At 43.6% G+C, this 18,950-nt stretch overlaps 1 protein-coding gene across 5 annotated transcripts in view; it reads right to left on the reverse strand.

The window, feature by feature from the left end:
- Positions 1 to 18,950, reverse strand: part of esyt1b (extended synaptotagmin-like protein 1b) — a 47,282-nt gene that overhangs the window by 11,573 nt on the left and 16,759 nt on the right. For 3 of the 5 annotated variants that reach the window (XM_036530888.1, XM_036530885.1, XM_036530886.1), the window contains 26 exons: positions 18,700 to 18,849; positions 14,633 to 14,752; positions 13,925 to 14,101; positions 12,981 to 13,063; positions 12,657 to 12,705; positions 12,002 to 12,091; positions 11,769 to 11,864; positions 11,583 to 11,654; positions 11,196 to 11,282; positions 10,401 to 10,547; positions 8,903 to 9,178; positions 8,510 to 8,686; positions 8,308 to 8,390; positions 7,450 to 7,495; positions 7,098 to 7,187; positions 6,869 to 6,964; positions 6,683 to 6,754; positions 6,301 to 6,387; positions 5,886 to 6,032; positions 4,978 to 5,153; positions 4,639 to 4,789; positions 4,246 to 4,422; positions 3,988 to 4,070; positions 3,214 to 3,262; positions 1,578 to 1,667; positions 60 to 155 (listed from right to left, as the gene is read on the reverse strand). In XM_036530888.1, the coding sequence (XP_036386781.1) occupies positions 60 to 155; positions 1,578 to 1,667; positions 3,214 to 3,262; positions 3,988 to 4,070; positions 4,246 to 4,422; positions 4,639 to 4,789; positions 4,978 to 5,153; positions 5,886 to 6,032; positions 6,301 to 6,387; positions 6,683 to 6,754; positions 6,869 to 6,964; positions 7,098 to 7,187; positions 7,450 to 7,495; positions 8,308 to 8,390; positions 8,510 to 8,686; positions 8,903 to 9,178; positions 10,401 to 10,547; positions 11,196 to 11,282; positions 11,583 to 11,654; positions 11,769 to 11,864; positions 12,002 to 12,091; positions 12,657 to 12,705; positions 12,981 to 13,063; positions 13,925 to 14,101; positions 14,633 to 14,752; positions 18,700 to 18,849 (2,967 nt within the window). The remainder of the gene's footprint in view (positions 1 to 59; positions 156 to 1,577; positions 1,668 to 3,213; positions 3,263 to 3,987; positions 4,071 to 4,245; positions 4,423 to 4,638; positions 4,790 to 4,977; positions 5,154 to 5,885; positions 6,033 to 6,300; positions 6,388 to 6,682; positions 6,755 to 6,868; positions 6,965 to 7,097; positions 7,188 to 7,449; positions 7,496 to 8,307; positions 8,391 to 8,509; positions 8,687 to 8,902; positions 9,179 to 10,400; positions 10,548 to 11,195; positions 11,283 to 11,582; positions 11,655 to 11,768; positions 11,865 to 12,001; positions 12,092 to 12,656; positions 12,706 to 12,980; positions 13,064 to 13,924; positions 14,102 to 14,632; positions 14,753 to 18,699; positions 18,850 to 18,950) is intronic. The other 2 variants (XM_036530890.1, XM_036530889.1) reach the window with 2 other exon arrangements.

An 18,950-nucleotide genomic window follows, 5' to 3' on the forward strand; every position in this document is an offset into this window, starting at 1 on the left:
AACTACACACATCAGTGCAACTATGAGGACAGAAAGGAACAGTGGGAATGTCAGCTCACAGGCAGGGCATGAGCACGCTCCAGGTACACAAACAGGATAGCAGCAGAGGGAACAGCCTTGTTCTGATACGACTGCTGGGTCTGGAACTGCAACACCTGAGGATTGGACCAAGCACATTCACACAAATAGCCTGCTGTCAATCCACAACCTCAACCAGCAAAAGACATTCATCCTGCTGATACAGTAATGCCCCTTTTCCACCAAGGCAGTTTGAGGGGCGGTTTTGAGCCAGTGCCTAATCTCGAACCAGTTCTTCGCGTCTAGATTCTTTGCTGGTCTAGAACAAAGAACCGCTACGTCAGGGGCTGGGGGTGGGATTATCGTGACCAATAAGTCCAACTAAAACTTTGTGACCACCATTTTTAAAAAACCAGAGCTAGTGTAGCGTCTAGTCTGCCTAAAAAGAAGAAGAAAAAACAGTTTTATTTTTTAAATGTTTCACCTTGTTGCCAGCCAGCTATGTATTTCTTAGCTGTTTAGCGAGCTATCAATTTCTCACATCAATGTCACGAAAGTAACATTAATGGCTAGCTAGCTAGCTGTTGGTCAGCTAACATTACCCAAGCAAGCATAGCTACTAATTTCTCACATCAATGATATGAATGTCGAACATAACATTGATGTGAGAAATTAGTAGCTATGCTTGCTTGGGTAATGTTAGCTGACCAACAGCTAGCTAGCCAGCAACCGTAACCTTGGTAACAGTAGCTAACGTTAGCATGCTACTTTCTAACAATGCCAAAACACTGCAGATTGTCTGAAATTTGTGTGCTATTGTGAAAGCTACAGCATGAGATTGCTGAATTAACAAGAATTTTGTTGGCAATTTGAATAATTAAGTGGGAACTAATCCCAAAGCTTTCTCTTAAATGTGTCGCATTATAGCTTTCTTGTGTTACAAAATTCATATTACAGAACAGAGCTATATTTAGTTTTAATTTAGATTTAAATTACTGAGAATAAACTTTTAGGTTAGGTTGAGTGCAATGAACACAGACTTCACAAAAGCTGTGATGTTTCATGAGCATTTAACGTAATTTAAATCGATAAATGCCATCCTTGTTAATTAATCTCATGTTGTAGCTTTCGCAAGCACACAAACGACAGACAATCTGCGGTGTTTCCCGAACATAATCATTTACTCTATTTACGTGACTGGTGTCGACTATTCTGTGAATTATTTGTTTTATTGTTAATCAAAGAGGATAAAGGGGAACAGGTTGAAAGTAATGATAGATTTAAAGGTAGTGTTTGGGCTTCCCCTGTGTCCAGCTCACCAGCCACCACTGCTAGCTTGGCGCTAGCAGGAAAGCAGAGACGTATACAGACGTATACAGTGAAGTAATGACGTGGCTCTCTAGCCCGTGGAAAAGCAAACCCATTCTTAGAAGGTTTGCAAGTTAAAGCAACTCCAAACTGGCACTAGCACCAGCCCAGAACTAGCACGTAGTTCATGTTGGTGGAAAAGGGGCATAAGAGATGGACACTGTAACTGAACAGGGAGAAGACGGACTGACCTGCTCCAGTCGCACAGGGTCTAACACTGTGGGCAACCACTCCAGCACCAGGTGAACACGGCCCGACTTCACATCTTTCAGAGTGAACCACTGCAACACACACACACACACACACACACACACGCACACACACACAGGAAACAGGCAAATACACACATATAAACATGCTAATACGCAAATAACTTGGACATTTCACAGACACATTCCCATACACTCTCATACACAAACAAAAATACATTGAGATACCTGGCACTACAGAATCTACAATACAAGTTACACCTGTATATAAACCATTCCCCTTTTTGAAACAACCAATTAAAGAACAACCCACAGAGGTGCCGTAACATTTCAACTGCTCTGCCCTCTCAGTGCCTCTTTACAATGTACACAGTCTACTGTTATATCTATACTATACTATAATCACTCCATACTATAAACTATACACCTACTGGAAGCCATTATTATTCCATATATGGAGACCTACAAGAACTTAAGTCAAATGTACAGGACTGTCCAGATAATCACCTACTTCCATTTATTTTGTATCATCCCTCCTCGATGAGACACCTCTGTTGACTGTTGTATTCTAGTTTAGTTTCAGGATTGTCTGGCTGTCCAAATGATCAAGGATAATACCCCACTTGCCTCCTCTTCCCTCTTTGCATAGCAAACTGTGCAGATCCCCTGATTAGATTTTCTCTAATCTATTACACCCTCCTAAAATCTCAAGACTTGATGTGTATAGTGCAGACCCCAACTCCTTAATACTTAAACCTGCATATCTTTTTTGGCAGTTGCTAGGTACACTCACTGTTACACGCAAGGGAATAAAAGTTACTACATCTCAGCTGTGACCCTGTACTCCCTGTAAACCTACCTGCTTAAATGGCTGTTACAGTGAATGTGGGTATCTGTCTCATTTTAACTTAGTTCATCCTCTCTGTGTTCATAAAACATGAATCAAGCAACATTAGCTACTAAAGTATTGGCTAATACAGCTTTTTATTTTTTCCTTGATTTTGGAGTCAGTAATTGAGAATTAAGGTCACCCCACTGCCACACTTCCCACTCTTGCACAGGAGGTGCTGAGACAAAGCCTGTGAGGTCCTCACGTAGACTCGCCCATGGCCAACATTTATCACTCACTACAAACCCCACAGAGCCACAGCAGTGGAGCCAATGACAACTGGGGGACTGCCACATCCATCAAAGACAACAACTCAGCAACCTAAAGTCATCTCATTAATGACTAGGGGATATTGATGTGCAGTGAGATGAAGAACCATGGCTGTATGTACGACCACCCTTTTGCCAGCTGGGCAATGCCAATGGCGCACCCCCATCCCCCCCACCCGCCCCTGCTGTGGAATTCCAGTCAGTCTATCACACAGCTCTCAGAGTATCTTCACCAGCTGAGCCACTCGGGGGCCCTAGTTAAAGTATTTTACGTATGAGCACTCCAGCTGTACTTTTTACTTTCGTTTGAATTCATTTGTCAGCTATAGCTGAATGAAATTATCATGAATTTAAAACAACTGAACCATGATTAGTCTGTGCACAACACAAAAGCATTCTGATACATTGGAGCAAAACTCAGAAAGACAGACAGACAGAGAAAGTGAACAGACAGACAAACCTGGTCAGTGTACTGGGAGGCGATAATGTCACTCAGACTGATCTTAAACCTACAAATGCAAGGAGACATGATTACATCAGATCTGACAGCTGCATTGTCACAAATACAAGGAGCACACTGTTTTTTTCTTGGGCTATTTTCAAAATTATAAATGTATTCTTAGATTACTATGTTTGAGTACAAAGTTTTTACTTTGTAGTAAAAAATTCCATTCATTTGTTTTACTTGTCATACGAAATCCAGCCTCTCACTGACCTATCCAGCTGAACTGCAGCAAGCTGCAGATATAGGTCTGTATAATTTTTTAAATATGCTAGCCGTAAGGAGGGCTGTCACCTCTGGATTAGGTAACAGTCAGAACGAATAACTCCGAAAGAGAAAGTGACAGGAGAGTGTTTGAGTTAATGGATACTGAGACAGTGTGTTGCTGTAACCATTTCAGTATACAGCTCAGATCTTCCTGGAGTCAAAAAATTCAGCTTTCATGAAATCTTGAGGTTCAGATCTGGAATCTGGCAGGACTTCACCGCAACGCAACACAAAAAGGACACTGTGACCTCCCAGCTCTCAGCTTTGACCTTTTCCCAAAAGTTAACTGTATGAAAATGTATGCAAACTGTAGCAAAAATGTTGCACTTGTTCCAAAGTAAATATGAAAATATAACAAACAAGCATTTTTCACTATGCCAACTATGATGTAACCATACATATATGCATCCATAAATAATATAAATAATACAAAGGTCACTCACACATTATTATCAAAACACACACCTTCCCAGGAAGTCATCCTTATCCATGTCCTTATCATACAGCTCAAACTGGACCTCCTGCCCTGGCTGGTGGCTCAGAACCACCTGGGAAAGCACCAGAAAATCATTATCAACATCCTGAGATGAATTACGACAGTAGCTACAGTAGTGTAAAAGGCATTATGACTGCATCTCAAATTACACAGCCAAAAAGTCGACAAACAACACTTCATATTTCTACCTTCAATATAACTCACATTCCTACTGAATTATTCTGTACCTCATACAGCTCATTCCAGGTGGGGTTGAGGTTCTCCTTGATCACACGACTGCAGAAAGTCACGCCCCCCACGCGTATGTTGACGTAGGGGTCACTCTTCCCCTTCACCATCCCCCCCATGAGGTTGTCCTTGGCAATCAGATTCTGTGCCTCAGCAAGGTGAATCCGCAGCACCCCCTACAGGATGCACACCATTACTGCAGCCTGAATACGAGCGTGTGCAAGACAATTTCACCTGCACCACAGCATTCTGGCATTTACAGACCTGACCTGCACCATGGCATTTTGTAATATTCTGTGTCATTGTTTTAGTTGCATATTACTATATTGTACCATTAACTCAACGGAGCTGTGTAAACACTGGACAAAATGCACACACATTCTGTGTCTCACCTCAGTTGCAAAGCTGGGGTCAGGAGAAGCGTGTAGGGGTCGACTGTCAGGAGGGATAGGGACCAAACTGCCTACCCCAGGGACAACCTCAGCAGCTGATCCCTCCCCAGCCTCCAGAGCTGGCGTACTGGGAGCATCCTGCTCATTAGTCCTGGGAACACCCAAAAGAATCAGTGGCATTGAGTCTGTCAATGGTACATCACTATCTTCCAGGGTGTGCTTCAGGAGACCTGGCACACCTGAGGATGTGCTTGCCCAAAGGCAGCGCAGAAAATCTATGGCGCTCTATGTGTACTGTGCCATGTCTATTATTGCTGCCTGCATCTTAGCGTCACTCACCCCTCAGTGGGCAGTGCCCTGTGCTGTTCCTGCTCCTGATTGGCTGCTGAGACAGCCTCTTTGCTTGGGGTAACAGAGTCAACCTCCTCACTCCCCTCAGCAATGCTGGTGTTGTCTGGGGCTCTCACCAGGGCTTTCTCAACCTTACCACATTGCACCATCTTAGAATCCAGGATCTGTTACACCAAACACATTCGAATACATTCTCATATCACTAAAACAGCACACATCCTCAGTATAACACAAATACATTCTCATAGCACTAAAAGAGCACTATTAGTATTATCACAAATTAAAATATATCCTCATGGTACTAAAACAACCAATATTTACAGTACGACACATTCAAATAGAATCTCATACTGCTAATACAGCACATGTTCATAGTATCAGATGTTTGAAAAAAAATCTCACAATGTTAAAACAGCACTTACCAATCAGCAACAGCAGCACTGTCCCATTCGCATTCATGTAAAGCGTCAAATTACTTTTACAGTGATGTCATGATTAAGACTATAATGACTCCGGGAAGAGTATAGATTAGTCCTCTACTTGTTCAAGGCTGCAATGTTATTTAATCTAAACTAGAAGAACCATGCTGCACTACACACTATTTAAAAACACTGGTGGCCATTTATCACACATTTTCAGAATCTGTACTTTTCCATGAGAACTGTCCATATTCAATCAGTAAATTCATTAAGTAGCATTTGCAATTCGGTAAGTGTCTGTCTGTCTGTTTGTGTGTCTGATCTTGAGTTCAGCTTTCAGCAGAAGTGCATAACAAGTATGTGCAATTCAGTGTCACTTAACATGTTCAACATGTAACATGTAAACATGTATTATTCTGCATATGTGCAAGTGTGTGTGTATGTGTGTACATGTGTGTGTCTGTTTCTGTGTCTGACCTTGAGCTCAGCTCTTAGCAGAAGTTGGCTCTCAGGAGGGACTCCATCCAGACTGAGCCAGCAGTCCAGGACCAGGCCTGGTTCTGAAAGCAGTTCTCTGACAGGCAGAACCAGAGAGCCCACAGCCTGATCCCCAGTGTGAATGAGCTGGAGAGAGAGAGAGAGAGAGAGAGAGAGAGAGAGAGAGACAGACAGACAGGGAGACAGAGAAATAGACAGACAGAAAGAAAGAGGGAGAAAGAGAGAGAGAGAGATAAACTTTAATGGTATCCAAGTGGTACCCAAGAGGCAGACCCCAGTCTGGATTATGCACTGATACAGAAACTGATATATTACAGCTCATAATCTGGATTTCTATGCCTGTATAGTATACATACGCACACACTCACACACAAGTCTGCACTTTTTCTCTCACCTTCACAATGAGTGTGTCCTTTCTGGGGTCACGAACCAGGAAATAAAAGGACTCGTCCCACTGAGGGGAAGTGGAACGGTCACACACCTTGAGAGAGAGAGAGAGAGGAGATTAGAGGAGGTACATCAGTTAGCCATTGCATTAATACAGTCATTATCATCTTATACCATGAAGATACCACTCATACTGAACAGCTATGGAAGTAACCATTTCTAATAAACAGTGAATTGAATTAACAATATTAATAGCAACAGCTTTGTTACTGAAGTACCTGCTGTTTCAATTGCTAATCTTACATGTAAAAGCTTCAAGCATAATTGTTTTCCATTTGATGTCACAGTCAGTCAGCGATTGCTTAGAACTGCTCTATGGAAGATCATACCTTTGTCCTGTAGGAGGTTCCTCCGAGTGCAAGCTCCGCCCCCACCCTCGGCTCCTTCCCGCTCTTCTTCAGCTGAACACACACACATACCAAAGTAAATCCACACACAGTATCAAAGCAAGCGCACAACTACACACATCAGTGCAACTATGAGGACAGAAAGGAACTGTGGGAATGTCAGCTCACAGGCAGGGCATGAGCACGCTCCAGGTACACAAACAGGATAGCAGCAGAGGGAACAGCCTTGTTCTGATACGACTGCTGGGTCTGGAACTGCAACACCTGAGGATTGGACCAAGCACATTCACACAAACAGCCTGCTGTCAATCCACAACCTCAACCGGCAAAGGACATTCATCCTGCTGATACAGTAAGAGATGGACACTGTAACTGAACAGGGAGAGGATGGACTGACCTGCTCCAGTCGCACAGGGTCTACCACTGTGGGCAACCACTCCAGCACCAGGTGAACACGGCCCGACTTCACATCTTTCAGAGTGAACCACTGCAACACACACACACAGGGCAGAAGGGGTAAATACAAACGTATTCCAATATACTATGATACAAGAGCACACAAATGAGTATCTAAGCATGAGATTCTCCTTTTAAGTGCTCCTAAAGGTCTCTGTAGAGCACAAGTAAACAACAAACTTCTCCATTACACTGTAATAGTTTGAGAAATACAACCCGTTATGCTGTAAAATACATATTATCCTTACCACATTCTACATTTAAGCAACTGAGAAAGAGACAGATGACCTCACCTGATCAGTGTACTGGGAGGTGATGTCACTCAAACTGATATTACACCTGAAAACAAAATGATACAAGACTACCTCAAACCTGACTGCTACCATCAACTTTATAACCAGCAACTCTCAACAGCTGAAACACTAATGCATGCTATACCTGGATATTTTCTTCCAATCTTACAGTTCTGGGATAATCAACAACACCAGAAATGAATTAATCTAACAATTTACAGATGTAATTGAGACAGCCTTTCTGTAAGTGGACCTTTTCTCATTATACCATATATACATACATATACCATTATACCATTATATCAGGGAGTTAAGTGATACTATCTTAAAACAGTAAGTGCATCTGTAAAAACATTCTATAGCTTTGCTTTAGCTGAACTCGGTTTTATTTATCAGCACCACCAGTCTTAGTGCAAACCCATCATCATGTTTAGAAACTGCAAAGGCACAAAGGTGTTATAGGATTGGGATTTCCTCCCTTAAACATCATAATGGAGGCAATGGAAGCACTTTTCCGCATATCGGCCAGAGGTACTATTATGCACCTCATTATCTCTAATGAAGTTGTTTTAGAGATCATTTAAAAAATTGAACAATGTAAAAAAAAGTGGCATTTTTGGTGACCACACTAAATAGTGAAAGAGTAAATTGCGTTTTCATAGCCTGGGTATAGTAAGTATAAATACAGTGAGTTCCAGCAGAGATAAAAACCCATGTAGAAAAACAGCTGTTTTTGGGATTTGGACTCAAGGATCAAAGATATCTTTATTATCTGGACTCTGGCACACTCCTACATAAATGCAGTAATCAAGAACATGTATGTCATTCACACACTTTAAATGTTTACTGTAAACTCACCTCCCAAGGAAGTCATCTTTATCCATGTCTTTATCAAACACCTCCAACTGGACCTCCTGTCCCGGTAGTTGGGTCAGAACCACCTGGGAAGTCACCCAAAATGTCACTGGCAAAATCTTCACATAAATTTCACAGTTCAAAAAACTGGTTATTTTTTCTAACTTCATTATAACTACATGATTCGTACTGTATTATTCTGTACCTCATACAGCTCATTCCAGGTGGGGTTGAGGTTCTCCTTGATCACACGACTGCAGAAAGTCACGCCTCCCACGCGTATGTTGACGTAGGGGTCACTCTTACCCTTCACCATGCCCCCCATGAGGTTGTCCTTGGCAATCAGATTCTGTGCCTCGGCAAGGTGAATCCGCAGCACCCCCTACAGGATGCACACCATTACTGCAGCCTGAATACGAGCATGTGCAAGACAATTTCACCTGCACCACAGCATTCTGGCATTTACAGACCTGACCTGCACCATGGCATTGTGTAATATTCTACGTCATTGTTTTAGTCTCATATTACAACACTATGCCATTCACTCAGTGCAGCTGTGTAAACACTGGATAACCTGCACACACGCTCTGTGTCTCACCTCAGTTGCAAAGCTGGGGTCAGGAGAGCTGTGTAGGGGTCGAGTGTCAGGAGGGATAGGGACCAAACTGCCCCCACTAGGGAAGACATCAGCAGCTGATCTCTCCTCAGTTTCCCCAAGGACAGGGACCTGCTCCTGATCAGCCGCTGAGACAGCCTCTTTTCTTGGGGTAACAGAGTCAACCTCCTCACTCCCCTCAGCAATGCCGGTGCTGTCTGGGGCTCTCACCAGCTCTTCCTCAACCTTACCACATTGCACCATCTTAGAATCCAGGATCTGTTACACCAAACACATTTAAAATACATTCTCATATCACTAAAACAACACACATCCACAGTATAACACAAATACATCCTCATACCACTAAAAAATCATCTATGAGTAGAAACCCACATTCAAATATACCTTCATTCTGTTTAAACAGCTAATACCCACAGTATCACACATTCAAATACATTCTCATACCACTAAATCAGCACACATCCACAGTATAACACAAATACATTCTCATACAAGTAAAACAGCAAACTTCCACAGTATAACACAAATACTGTACATTCTCATACCACTATAAAGAATCTATCAGTAGAATCACAAATTCAAACATATCTTCATTCTGTTAAAACAGCTAATACCCACAGTATCACACATTCAGATACATTCTCGTACCACTAAAACAGCACACATCCACATGTAGCAGAGCTGAAGTGATTAGCTTGTGTGAGTCCTGCGTAAAGCCTTAGGTAGCGGGTAGCAGGTAGCCGAGCAGTTGCAGCGGCTACGTCACTCCCCCGAGACCTGGTTAAGTAGTGATGTTACTGACAGGCTAAAGGCAATTTGCCTTTAGCTCAACTGGAAACGATGCTGGCTTTAAGGGGTTGGCAGCGAGCAGTGAGAACCTCGGTTTGAAACTCGCTCGCTCACCGACCCACGTAACATCTAATACACAACGCAGCAAGATACCACCCGTTACATTGGTGCCATGACTCGGATCACTGGCTAAAGCACAGCTTGGCCGCCAGTGGTCGCTGAGGAGTCAGAGGAGGTCAAAGAGGAGTGAGTGTAGCAGAGCTGAGGTGATTAGCTTGTGTGAGTCCTGCGTAAAGCCTTAGGTAGCGGGTAGCAGGTAGCCGAGCGGTTGCAGCAGCTACGTCACTCCCCCGAGACCTGGTTAAGTAGCGCTGTTACTGACAGGCTAAGGGCAATTTGCCTTTAGCTCAACTGGCAACGACGCTGGCCATAAGGGGTTGGCAGCAAGCAGTGAGAACCTCGGTTCAAAACTTGCTCCCTGGTCCCACCCACCACTAAACAGCACACATCCACAGTATCACTGTAAAGATCCATAAAGGATGGAGATAGACAGTGAGTATGGTATGAAGGTGCAAGTGTATGTGGTCATAGCAGCAGCAGTATTACAGTAGAGGTAACGGATGTGAGACATAACCTTGCTTCTTAATCTTTACAATCTGTTGTAGAGTACACTATAGGAGGATCTGACCTTGAGTTCAGCTCTCATGAGAATCTGACTCTCAAAAAGTGCCCCATCCAGATTGAGCCAGCAGTCCAGGACCAGGCCCGGTTCTGAGAGCAGTTCTCTGACAGGCAGAACCAGAGACCCCACAGCCTGATCCCCAGTGTGAGTAAGCTGGAGAGACAGAGAGAGAAGATAGAGACAGAAAGAGACAGAGAGAGAAAAATAGATGAACATTAACAGGAACAGTGATATGCAGACTCCAGTTCAAATTTGTGCTTTGTACTTTTACAGTCATTAATAATGAAGCAAATGTTTTAATGGAGGACTGTTAACCCTTTCGTATGTGACTTGTTTTATGCTATGTAGGGCAAGTGTTACGTTACATCGTTTGTTATGTTTTCATTAGCGTTATTGACCTTCTCATAGTTTTCACCACCGCATTTGCTATACTTTGTAATGTTAAATTACTGTTTCCTCACAGCTAACATTAGCTAGAATTTTTCCAATCTAGTGTTCTAATCACACCGGTTTGACGGTACGCGTGAAAGGGCTAATCGACCTTTCTGTGTACAATTTGTGAATACCGTTGGATGCTATAGATCCAGGACAGCAATACGGTGTAAGGCTTTTGGCACTGACCCATATCCCGAGGATTACATGCCGTACATTTTAAAATCAGTATCAAAATTCAGTGCATTAAATGTAAACATGACAAGTCAATGCTTCAAATGGCCACTTCAAATTTTTCAAGAAAAAATGCAAAAATACACAACACAAACAGCACAAACACACAGATGGAGACTCTGCTCCCTCTCTCACCTTCACGATGAGTGTGTCTTTTCTGGGGTCATGAACCAGGAAATAAAAGGACTCGTCCCACTGAGGGGAAGTGGAACGGTCACACACCTTCAAAGAGAGAGAGAGAGGAGATTAGAGGAGGTACATCAGTTAGCCACTGCATTAATATAGTCATTATCATCTTATACCATAAAAATACCACTCATAACTTGAACAGCCACGGAAGTTATCAATCTAAAGATAAAATTTGACTTATTAATGAGATTAGTGATAATATGAGTACTCTTGGAAAGTGTCACTAATTGCATATAAATTCTATAACTTTTTATTTACATGGCTTTATTAAGAAATGTATGAATGCTGTCACTTGACAGCGATTGCTTAGAACTGCTCTATGGAAGATCATACCTTTGTCCTGTAGGAGGTTCCTCCGAGTGCAAGCTCCGCCCCCACCTTCGGCTCCTTCCCGCTCTTCTTCAGCTGAACACACACACATACCAAAGTAAATCCACACACAGTATCAAAGCAAGCGCACAACTACACACATCAGTGCAACTATGAGGACAGAAAGGAACTGTGGGAATGTCAGCTCACAGGCAGGGCATGAGCACGCTCCAGGTACACAAACAGGATAGCAGCAGAGGGAACAGCCTTGTTCTGATACGACTGCTGGGTCTGGAACTGCAACACCTGAGGATTGGACCAAGCACATTCACACAAACAGCCTGCTGTCAATCCACAACCTCAACCAGCAAAAGACATTCATCCTGCTGATACAGTAAGAGAAAGATGGACGCTGTAACTGAACAGGGAGAGGATGGACTGACCTGCTCCAGTCGCACAAGGTCTACCACTGTGGGCAACCACTCCAGCACCAGGTGAACACGGCCCGACTTCACATCTTTCAGAGTGAACCACTGCAACACACAAATACACACACACACACATACATATACACACACACACACACATCCACACACACACATAAACACACACATATATATACACACACATATATACACACATACACACAGTAAGAAATACTGTGTAATAATTGCATTGTATTTCAATGTTCGACAGATAAAACTGGCAAATACTTGAACAACCACACCCTTACTGTGTCAAAGACTCCCTACTAAGCACTGCCACCTTTGTGAAAAAATCATGTGCATACATCTTCAACACTGATGTTTATTGGGTGGCATTTTCCTTTTTATCTGAATCATAAATCATGTTCACATGGTTTAATATACCTGAACCGGTTTAATCTCTCATAAAATCTAAAACACTCTATCAGAACACATACTGCCCTGTGTATGTTACTCAGTACATCAGTTCTGCATTGTGCATTGCCATTTAGAGGTCATATGCCAGCAAATACACAAGGTTTACACACGTATTCTATCTTTGTCAGCTGTTCAGAGTAAACAATGCAGAATGCTGTCAACATTTAATCACCAATTACAAACACACAAACCTCACCTGGTCAATGAATTGGGACATGATGATGTCTCTCAGACTGATCTTCAATCTGGAATATGAATAGCTAGTTTGTACCTTGCCTGGCCAACCACTGAAACATGGTCATGCAGTGCTTCTAATATTGTTGACTCCTAATGGTTTTTGCTTGTGTTGTACTCTACTGCACTTGTAAGTCGCCTTGGATAAAAGCATCTGCCAAATGAATAAATGTAAATGTATATGTAAATGCATAGTATCAATGGGCTATACTACACTCCTTTAAAAAAATGTCCATGAAATATACTGTGTTCACAAATGTATGGACGCCAATAACTCTACATTCACCTCCCCATGAAGTCATCTTTATCCATGTCTTTATCAAACACCTCCAGCTGGACCTCCTGCCCTGGTAGTTGGGTCAGAACCACCTGAGAGAACACCAGAATGTCACTGGCAAAATCCTCACAAACATGTCAGTAATCTGTCACTTAAACACAAGCATGCAGATAATTAGTTTGTTAGCGAAACATTTGGGAAAACACAGCAACAACAATGACATTGCAAAGTTGCATTTCCCAGACAGTGCCGCTGCAATTTAATAAAGCCGATTTCTCCTTGTGGTTTTTGAAAACGCTGGTTTATGAAACTACAATTCCAGTACAGATCGACATTTCAATAGCATTAAAAATGTTGGGGGGGCTGGGGGGGGGACACCATATACAAAGTGTCACTTCAACAAAAGCATGCAGTTAGTCGGTTTGTTATCTGAAGATGTTTTAAAATGAAAGGAGTTGTAAGCACAATAGCGATGACAATAATAACAATAAAGCAACAACACAACCTTACAAATGCATAAGGCAAGCAACATTGCTAGGCTACCAATAGCCATTGCTAGGCTAGCAACTATGCTCTTTTTCCCCAAATTAACCGATAAAAACATTGGAGACTATCCTTCATGTCTAGCCAGCAACTACATGAGACATGACATGGCTAGTCAGGCTATCAATAGAAACTAAGCACAATTACTCTTCATCTCCAATTAAAAACATTGAAAATATTGGGTATTACGAGGCAAACCGAGAGTCTCAAGCCTCAGAACACGACTGACCAATGAAAAACACAGAAAAAAACAAGTCACGTTACGTCACTTCCACCTCCACTTACTGCCGCCTCCACTGGTAGGACATGTCCCATCAGTGGAGCCTGCAGACAGACTCTATTGGGAGGGGGATTGGTTCTTATTTCTAACTTCATTATAACTACATGATTCCTACTGAATTATTCTGTACCTCATACAGCTCATTCCAGGTGGGGTTGAGGTTCTCCTTGATCACACGACTGCAGAAAGTCACGCCTCCCACGCGTATGTTGACGTAGGGGTCACTCTTACCCTTCACCATGCCCCCCATGAGGTTGTCCTTGGCAATCAGATTCTGTGCCTCAGCAAGGTGAATCCGCAGCACCCCCTACAGGATGCACACCATTACTGCAGCCTGAATACAAGCGTGTGCAAGACACTTTCACCTGCACCACAGCATTCTGGCATTTACAGACTCGACATTCTAGAAATCAGAGCTGAGGTCAATTCCGTTTCAATCCAGGCGATTCCAGGAAATAACTGAAATTCAACTCATGAATTGAAAATTTCTAATCAAGTACTATGAAGACTGTTCAGTTAATAAACTGAATTTATTCAATTGAAATGGAATTGATCCCACCTCTGCTGGAAATGTTAGATTCAAGTGTATAAAGTGTTCCATGAGACCCCTATGAATAGTGCAGTACAAAAATGTGCCCTATCCATGTTATCTGTTCACAGACATTCACTCTACCACATCATGCAGCCTTCTCAGTGATATTTGTGTAGAGCTCGTAGACCCTCTAAGTAAAGTTGTCTTAGTGCCATGTAAATTCAGTCAACCATTGGCAAGATGCTACTAACTTCAAACTGAGAGACTTATGTATACAGACAAACAGACAAACAGACAATGTCTCACCTCAGTGGCAAAGCTGGCATTCGGGGAGGCGTGCTGAGGCAGCGTGTATGAGCTCAGAGCTGCACTGACCTCTCCAGAGTCACGGCTGCTGGAAAGAGTCTCCTTGTCTATCCAAAGGACCTGAGAGCCAGCGGCATAAGCCTGAGAGAGAACCTCCCACAGCAAGGACAGCAATAACATTTTACCACTAGAGGGAGCAAGATGCCAACCCTAGTGGACACAGGCATTTAAATTTTCTTGCTCAGCACTTGTTTTTGGTGAAATGGCTTTGTGCAGTTTGTTCAATATTGAAAAAGCAAACAATGGACCGCACATTGACTTTTAGAAATCTTCACCTAATAGAATGGAGAAGAGAGACATTAGCAACAAAAGAAAAATTGAGCCATCAAGTCAATTCAACTAGGAGCAATCCTCATCTTCCCATTCCCATGAAAATAGCACCTGACATTACAATTGTTGTAGAAACATGTTCCACACACATGTAACACCTGGTGAACTCTCAACTTGTAATATCCTAGTCTTTTTTTGGAAGTGGTGGTTTCAGGCTCCCAACAGAGGAAGCAGCCCCACCCTGGTCTGAGACTGTACTGAGGAAGGCCTCATTTTGCACTTGCAGAAACGCGTGGCCTGATATATATTTCCTTTCATAGTAACAGGCCATTTTCTCAGGAGCTGGGAACCAGGGTACAGGCTCTGATCTCTGATCTGGACTGCTGAGCCAACAAAAACGCTGGGCAGGTCGGTCTGTCCCCTCCTGTTCCTTCCTGGCCAGAGACACGCAGAGTGGCCCCTCCTCACCCACATTTTCAACACCTCAGCCTCTGTTATGGTACCAACTGCATATGCCCTGGACAGGAGTCTCACTGCCCTCTAGCATTACCTCTCTGTCTTCAAGGCTATTAAGGGCTATTACTCAAGTTCTAGGGAGAGTCTGCAGCTGTTTTTCTGTCGGTGGAGCCTTTTTCAGACATGCAGATTTTACAGTATGATCATGTGTTTCGCAGAGAGGACAGTATGATCACCCATAGAAAGTACAGTATGATCACCCACAGAGAGGACAGTATGATCTACCACAGAAAAGACATTATGATCATCCACTGAGATTACACTATGATCACCCACAGAGAGGACAGGATGATCATCCACAGAGAGGAGAGTATGATCATCCACAGAGAGTATGATCATCCACAGAGATTACACTATGATCACCCACAGAGAGGACACTATGATCACCCACAGAGAGGACAGAAATAATCACCCACAGAGAGGACAGAAATAATCACCCTCAGAAAGGACAGTATGATCACCCACAGAGAAGACAGAATAATCACCCACAGAAAGAACAGGATGATCATCCACTAGGGCTGGGCGATATAGCCATCGCAATATATCGAATTGCTATTGTTAGTGCAATAACAGCTATCCCCAGTATGTGGAGTTAGGTTTTTTTCCGTATTTTTTTCCCATTAGTCATACCTGATGCAGGAGCACACCTCCTGTTTTCCGAGCCCATGTGAAATGCTTCCGGGGAAAAAATGCTACTCGTATCTATTCAATGTTGTTATCACAGCAACAGCACTATGCTGCTTCCATGTGGTAGACAGAAACACATGGCTACAAAGATAAAGAGTGAAATCTAGGGTTCTCAAGCGATGAAAAAATTAATCTAATTAATTACATGCTTTGTGATTAATTAATCTAAATTAATCGCATATTTCAATATTGAGAAGCATTTTATGTTCAAGTTGTGCTTTATACAACAGTTAGTTCCGACCAAGTAATTTGACTGCACAAGAGGCATTCCATGAGTGCTGATATTCAGTATAACAGTAGCACTTTTAGCTATACATGTATGACTCTGCTTTATAGATGTGCCCTAAACCATCCACCGACCCATCCGATGTTACAAACTACCGACCGGTATCTCTTCTCTCATTTCTATCTAAAACCTTGGAACGTGCAGTACTTAACCAACTCTCCCCTTTTCTTCTCAGGAACAACCTCTTGGACCCCCATCAGTCAGGATTCAGAGCTGGACACTCAACAGAAACTGCACTCCTGGCCGTGACAGAGGCTCTCCACACTGCTAGAGCCTCCGGCTTGTCATCTGTCCTCATCCTCCTCGACCTCTCTGCTGCTTTCAACACAGTCAACCACCAGACACTATTATCAAAGCTGTCTGAGATGGGCATCTCTGGAACTGCCCTCTCCTGGTTCACGTCCTACCTGACTGGTAGATCCTCCCAGATCTACTGGAAAGGCTCCACCTCTGCACCCACCCCCCTCACTACAGGAGTTCCACAGGGTTCAGTACTCTTCTCAATTTATATTAACTCTCTTGGCTCAGTTATCAAATCGCATGGCTTCTCCTATCACTGCTATGCTGACGACATCCAACTCTTTTTCTCTTTCCCTCCCTCTACCCCCCAGGTCAACGAAAGAATCTCTGCATGCCTGGCTGACATCTCCAAATGGATGACATCCCACCACCTGAAGCTGAACCTCAGTAAAACGGAACTCCTCTTCATCCCAGCCGGCCCTTCCCCCCTGCATGACCTGTCCATCACCGTCGATGGCACCACAATATCATCCTCTCAGTCAGCAAAGAGCTTGGGCATCAGCCTCGACAGTAACCTGGACTGACAACATCAGGAGGATTCGTCCGTTCCTGACAACATACGCGACGCAGCTCCTTATCCAGGCCACAGTTCTCCCTCGACTGGACTACTGCAACGCTCTCCTTGCAGGCCTCCCAGCATGCACCACCCAGCCTCTCCAGCTCATCCAGAATGCAGCTGCCCGACTGATCTTCAACCTCCCCAAATTCTCCCATGTTACTCCCCTGCTGAAATCCCTCCACTGGCTTCCTGTTGCTGCCAGGATCAGATTCAAGACCCTGACCCTCGCCTTCTCTGCAGTCAACAGGACAGCCCCTGCCTACCTCCAAGAACTCATCCAGCCCTACACACCAGCCCGACCCCTGCGCTCAGCAGCAACTGGACGCCTCGCTCCTTGCATGGTCAAGGCAGGAGGTGCTCGTTCTGCCAGACATCGGCGTTTCACCTACATCGCTCCCCAGTGGTGGAACGAACTCCCGGTCTCGTTACGGACAGCTTCTTCACCCCAGTCCTTCAGACGGGGCCTGAAGACGCACCTCTTCAGACTCTACCTGGACTGACCCAGCACACAATTGCTGCCCCCCCACGCCCATCAGTGCTGTCGTAAATTGCTGTGCTTTTTAAATTGTGCTTTTAAATTTGTCTCTTGTTGCCGCCTTTACCCTGACGCTCATTGCGCCGTTTGAAGTTGTCGAAGTCCGCCGTTCGAAAGTATATCGTATTAGTTGCCCTATAGGCTGTAATTGTACAAATCTAATAGTACTGTGTCCTCAAACAGACGCTGCTCTCAGCTGAGAACTGTCTCATTGTGGAACTGTACACATCCTGTCCCCGTACTGTCGCTATACTTGCTGTATGCACTTTTGTAAGTCGCTTTGGATAAAAGCGTCTGCTAAATAAATAAATGTAAATAAATGTAAATGTAAATGTTCCAATGCAATCGTTGATTACACCAATGCGAACTTAATTCGCATTTACCGACAGTGCAAATGTGGATACATTTCCGTGAAGGATATAAAAGAACCTAGCTAGCCTGCAGTAGGGTATGATAAATGCGTAAATGCACAGTGACCTATGGGGTCAAGGGGCATCATATAGAGTGTGATTAATCTGTGTAAATTTTTTTGACACGTTATTTTTTCTATAATTAATTAATCAAAATTAACATATTATTTTGACAACATAGTGAAAACATATGCTATGTGTTTTTCAAAACTAATAGTTAAGTTAACCAACATGTAGATACAAGTGATATTTTTCTGCCCCGGAAGCATTTCACTGAACTTTGGAGGTGTGCTCGTGCATCAGGTATGACTAATGGGAAAAAAACCTAATGCCACATACCGGGGATAGCTGTTATTGCGCTAAAAATAGCTATTCGATATATCGCGACGGCTATATTGCCCAGCTCTATCATCCACACAGAGGACAATATGATCACTCACTCACCCTCAGCACCGCGTTGATGTAGATGCGGCTGGCTGGTCCAGAGCTCTCCAGCTGGAACCACTGGTCCATGGTGAGGCTGGGGCACGTGAGCAGACGGGACAGGGGGATGGACAGACTGCCCAGGGACAGGACCCGGTCCGTGTCTTTCACCTGGTGGCCAGAGAGATGGGAGAAGAACAGAGGAGGAGAGAGAAGAGTGCATTAGACAGGGATGGAAGAGAAGAGGGAGAGTGGCATAACATGATCAATGG

Source organism: Megalops cyprinoides, chromosome 6 (genome assembly GCF_013368585.1).
Source record: "Megalops cyprinoides isolate fMegCyp1 chromosome 6, fMegCyp1.pri, whole genome shotgun sequence".
Classification (NCBI taxonomy): Eukaryota; Metazoa; Chordata; class Actinopteri; order Elopiformes; family Megalopidae; genus Megalops; species Megalops cyprinoides.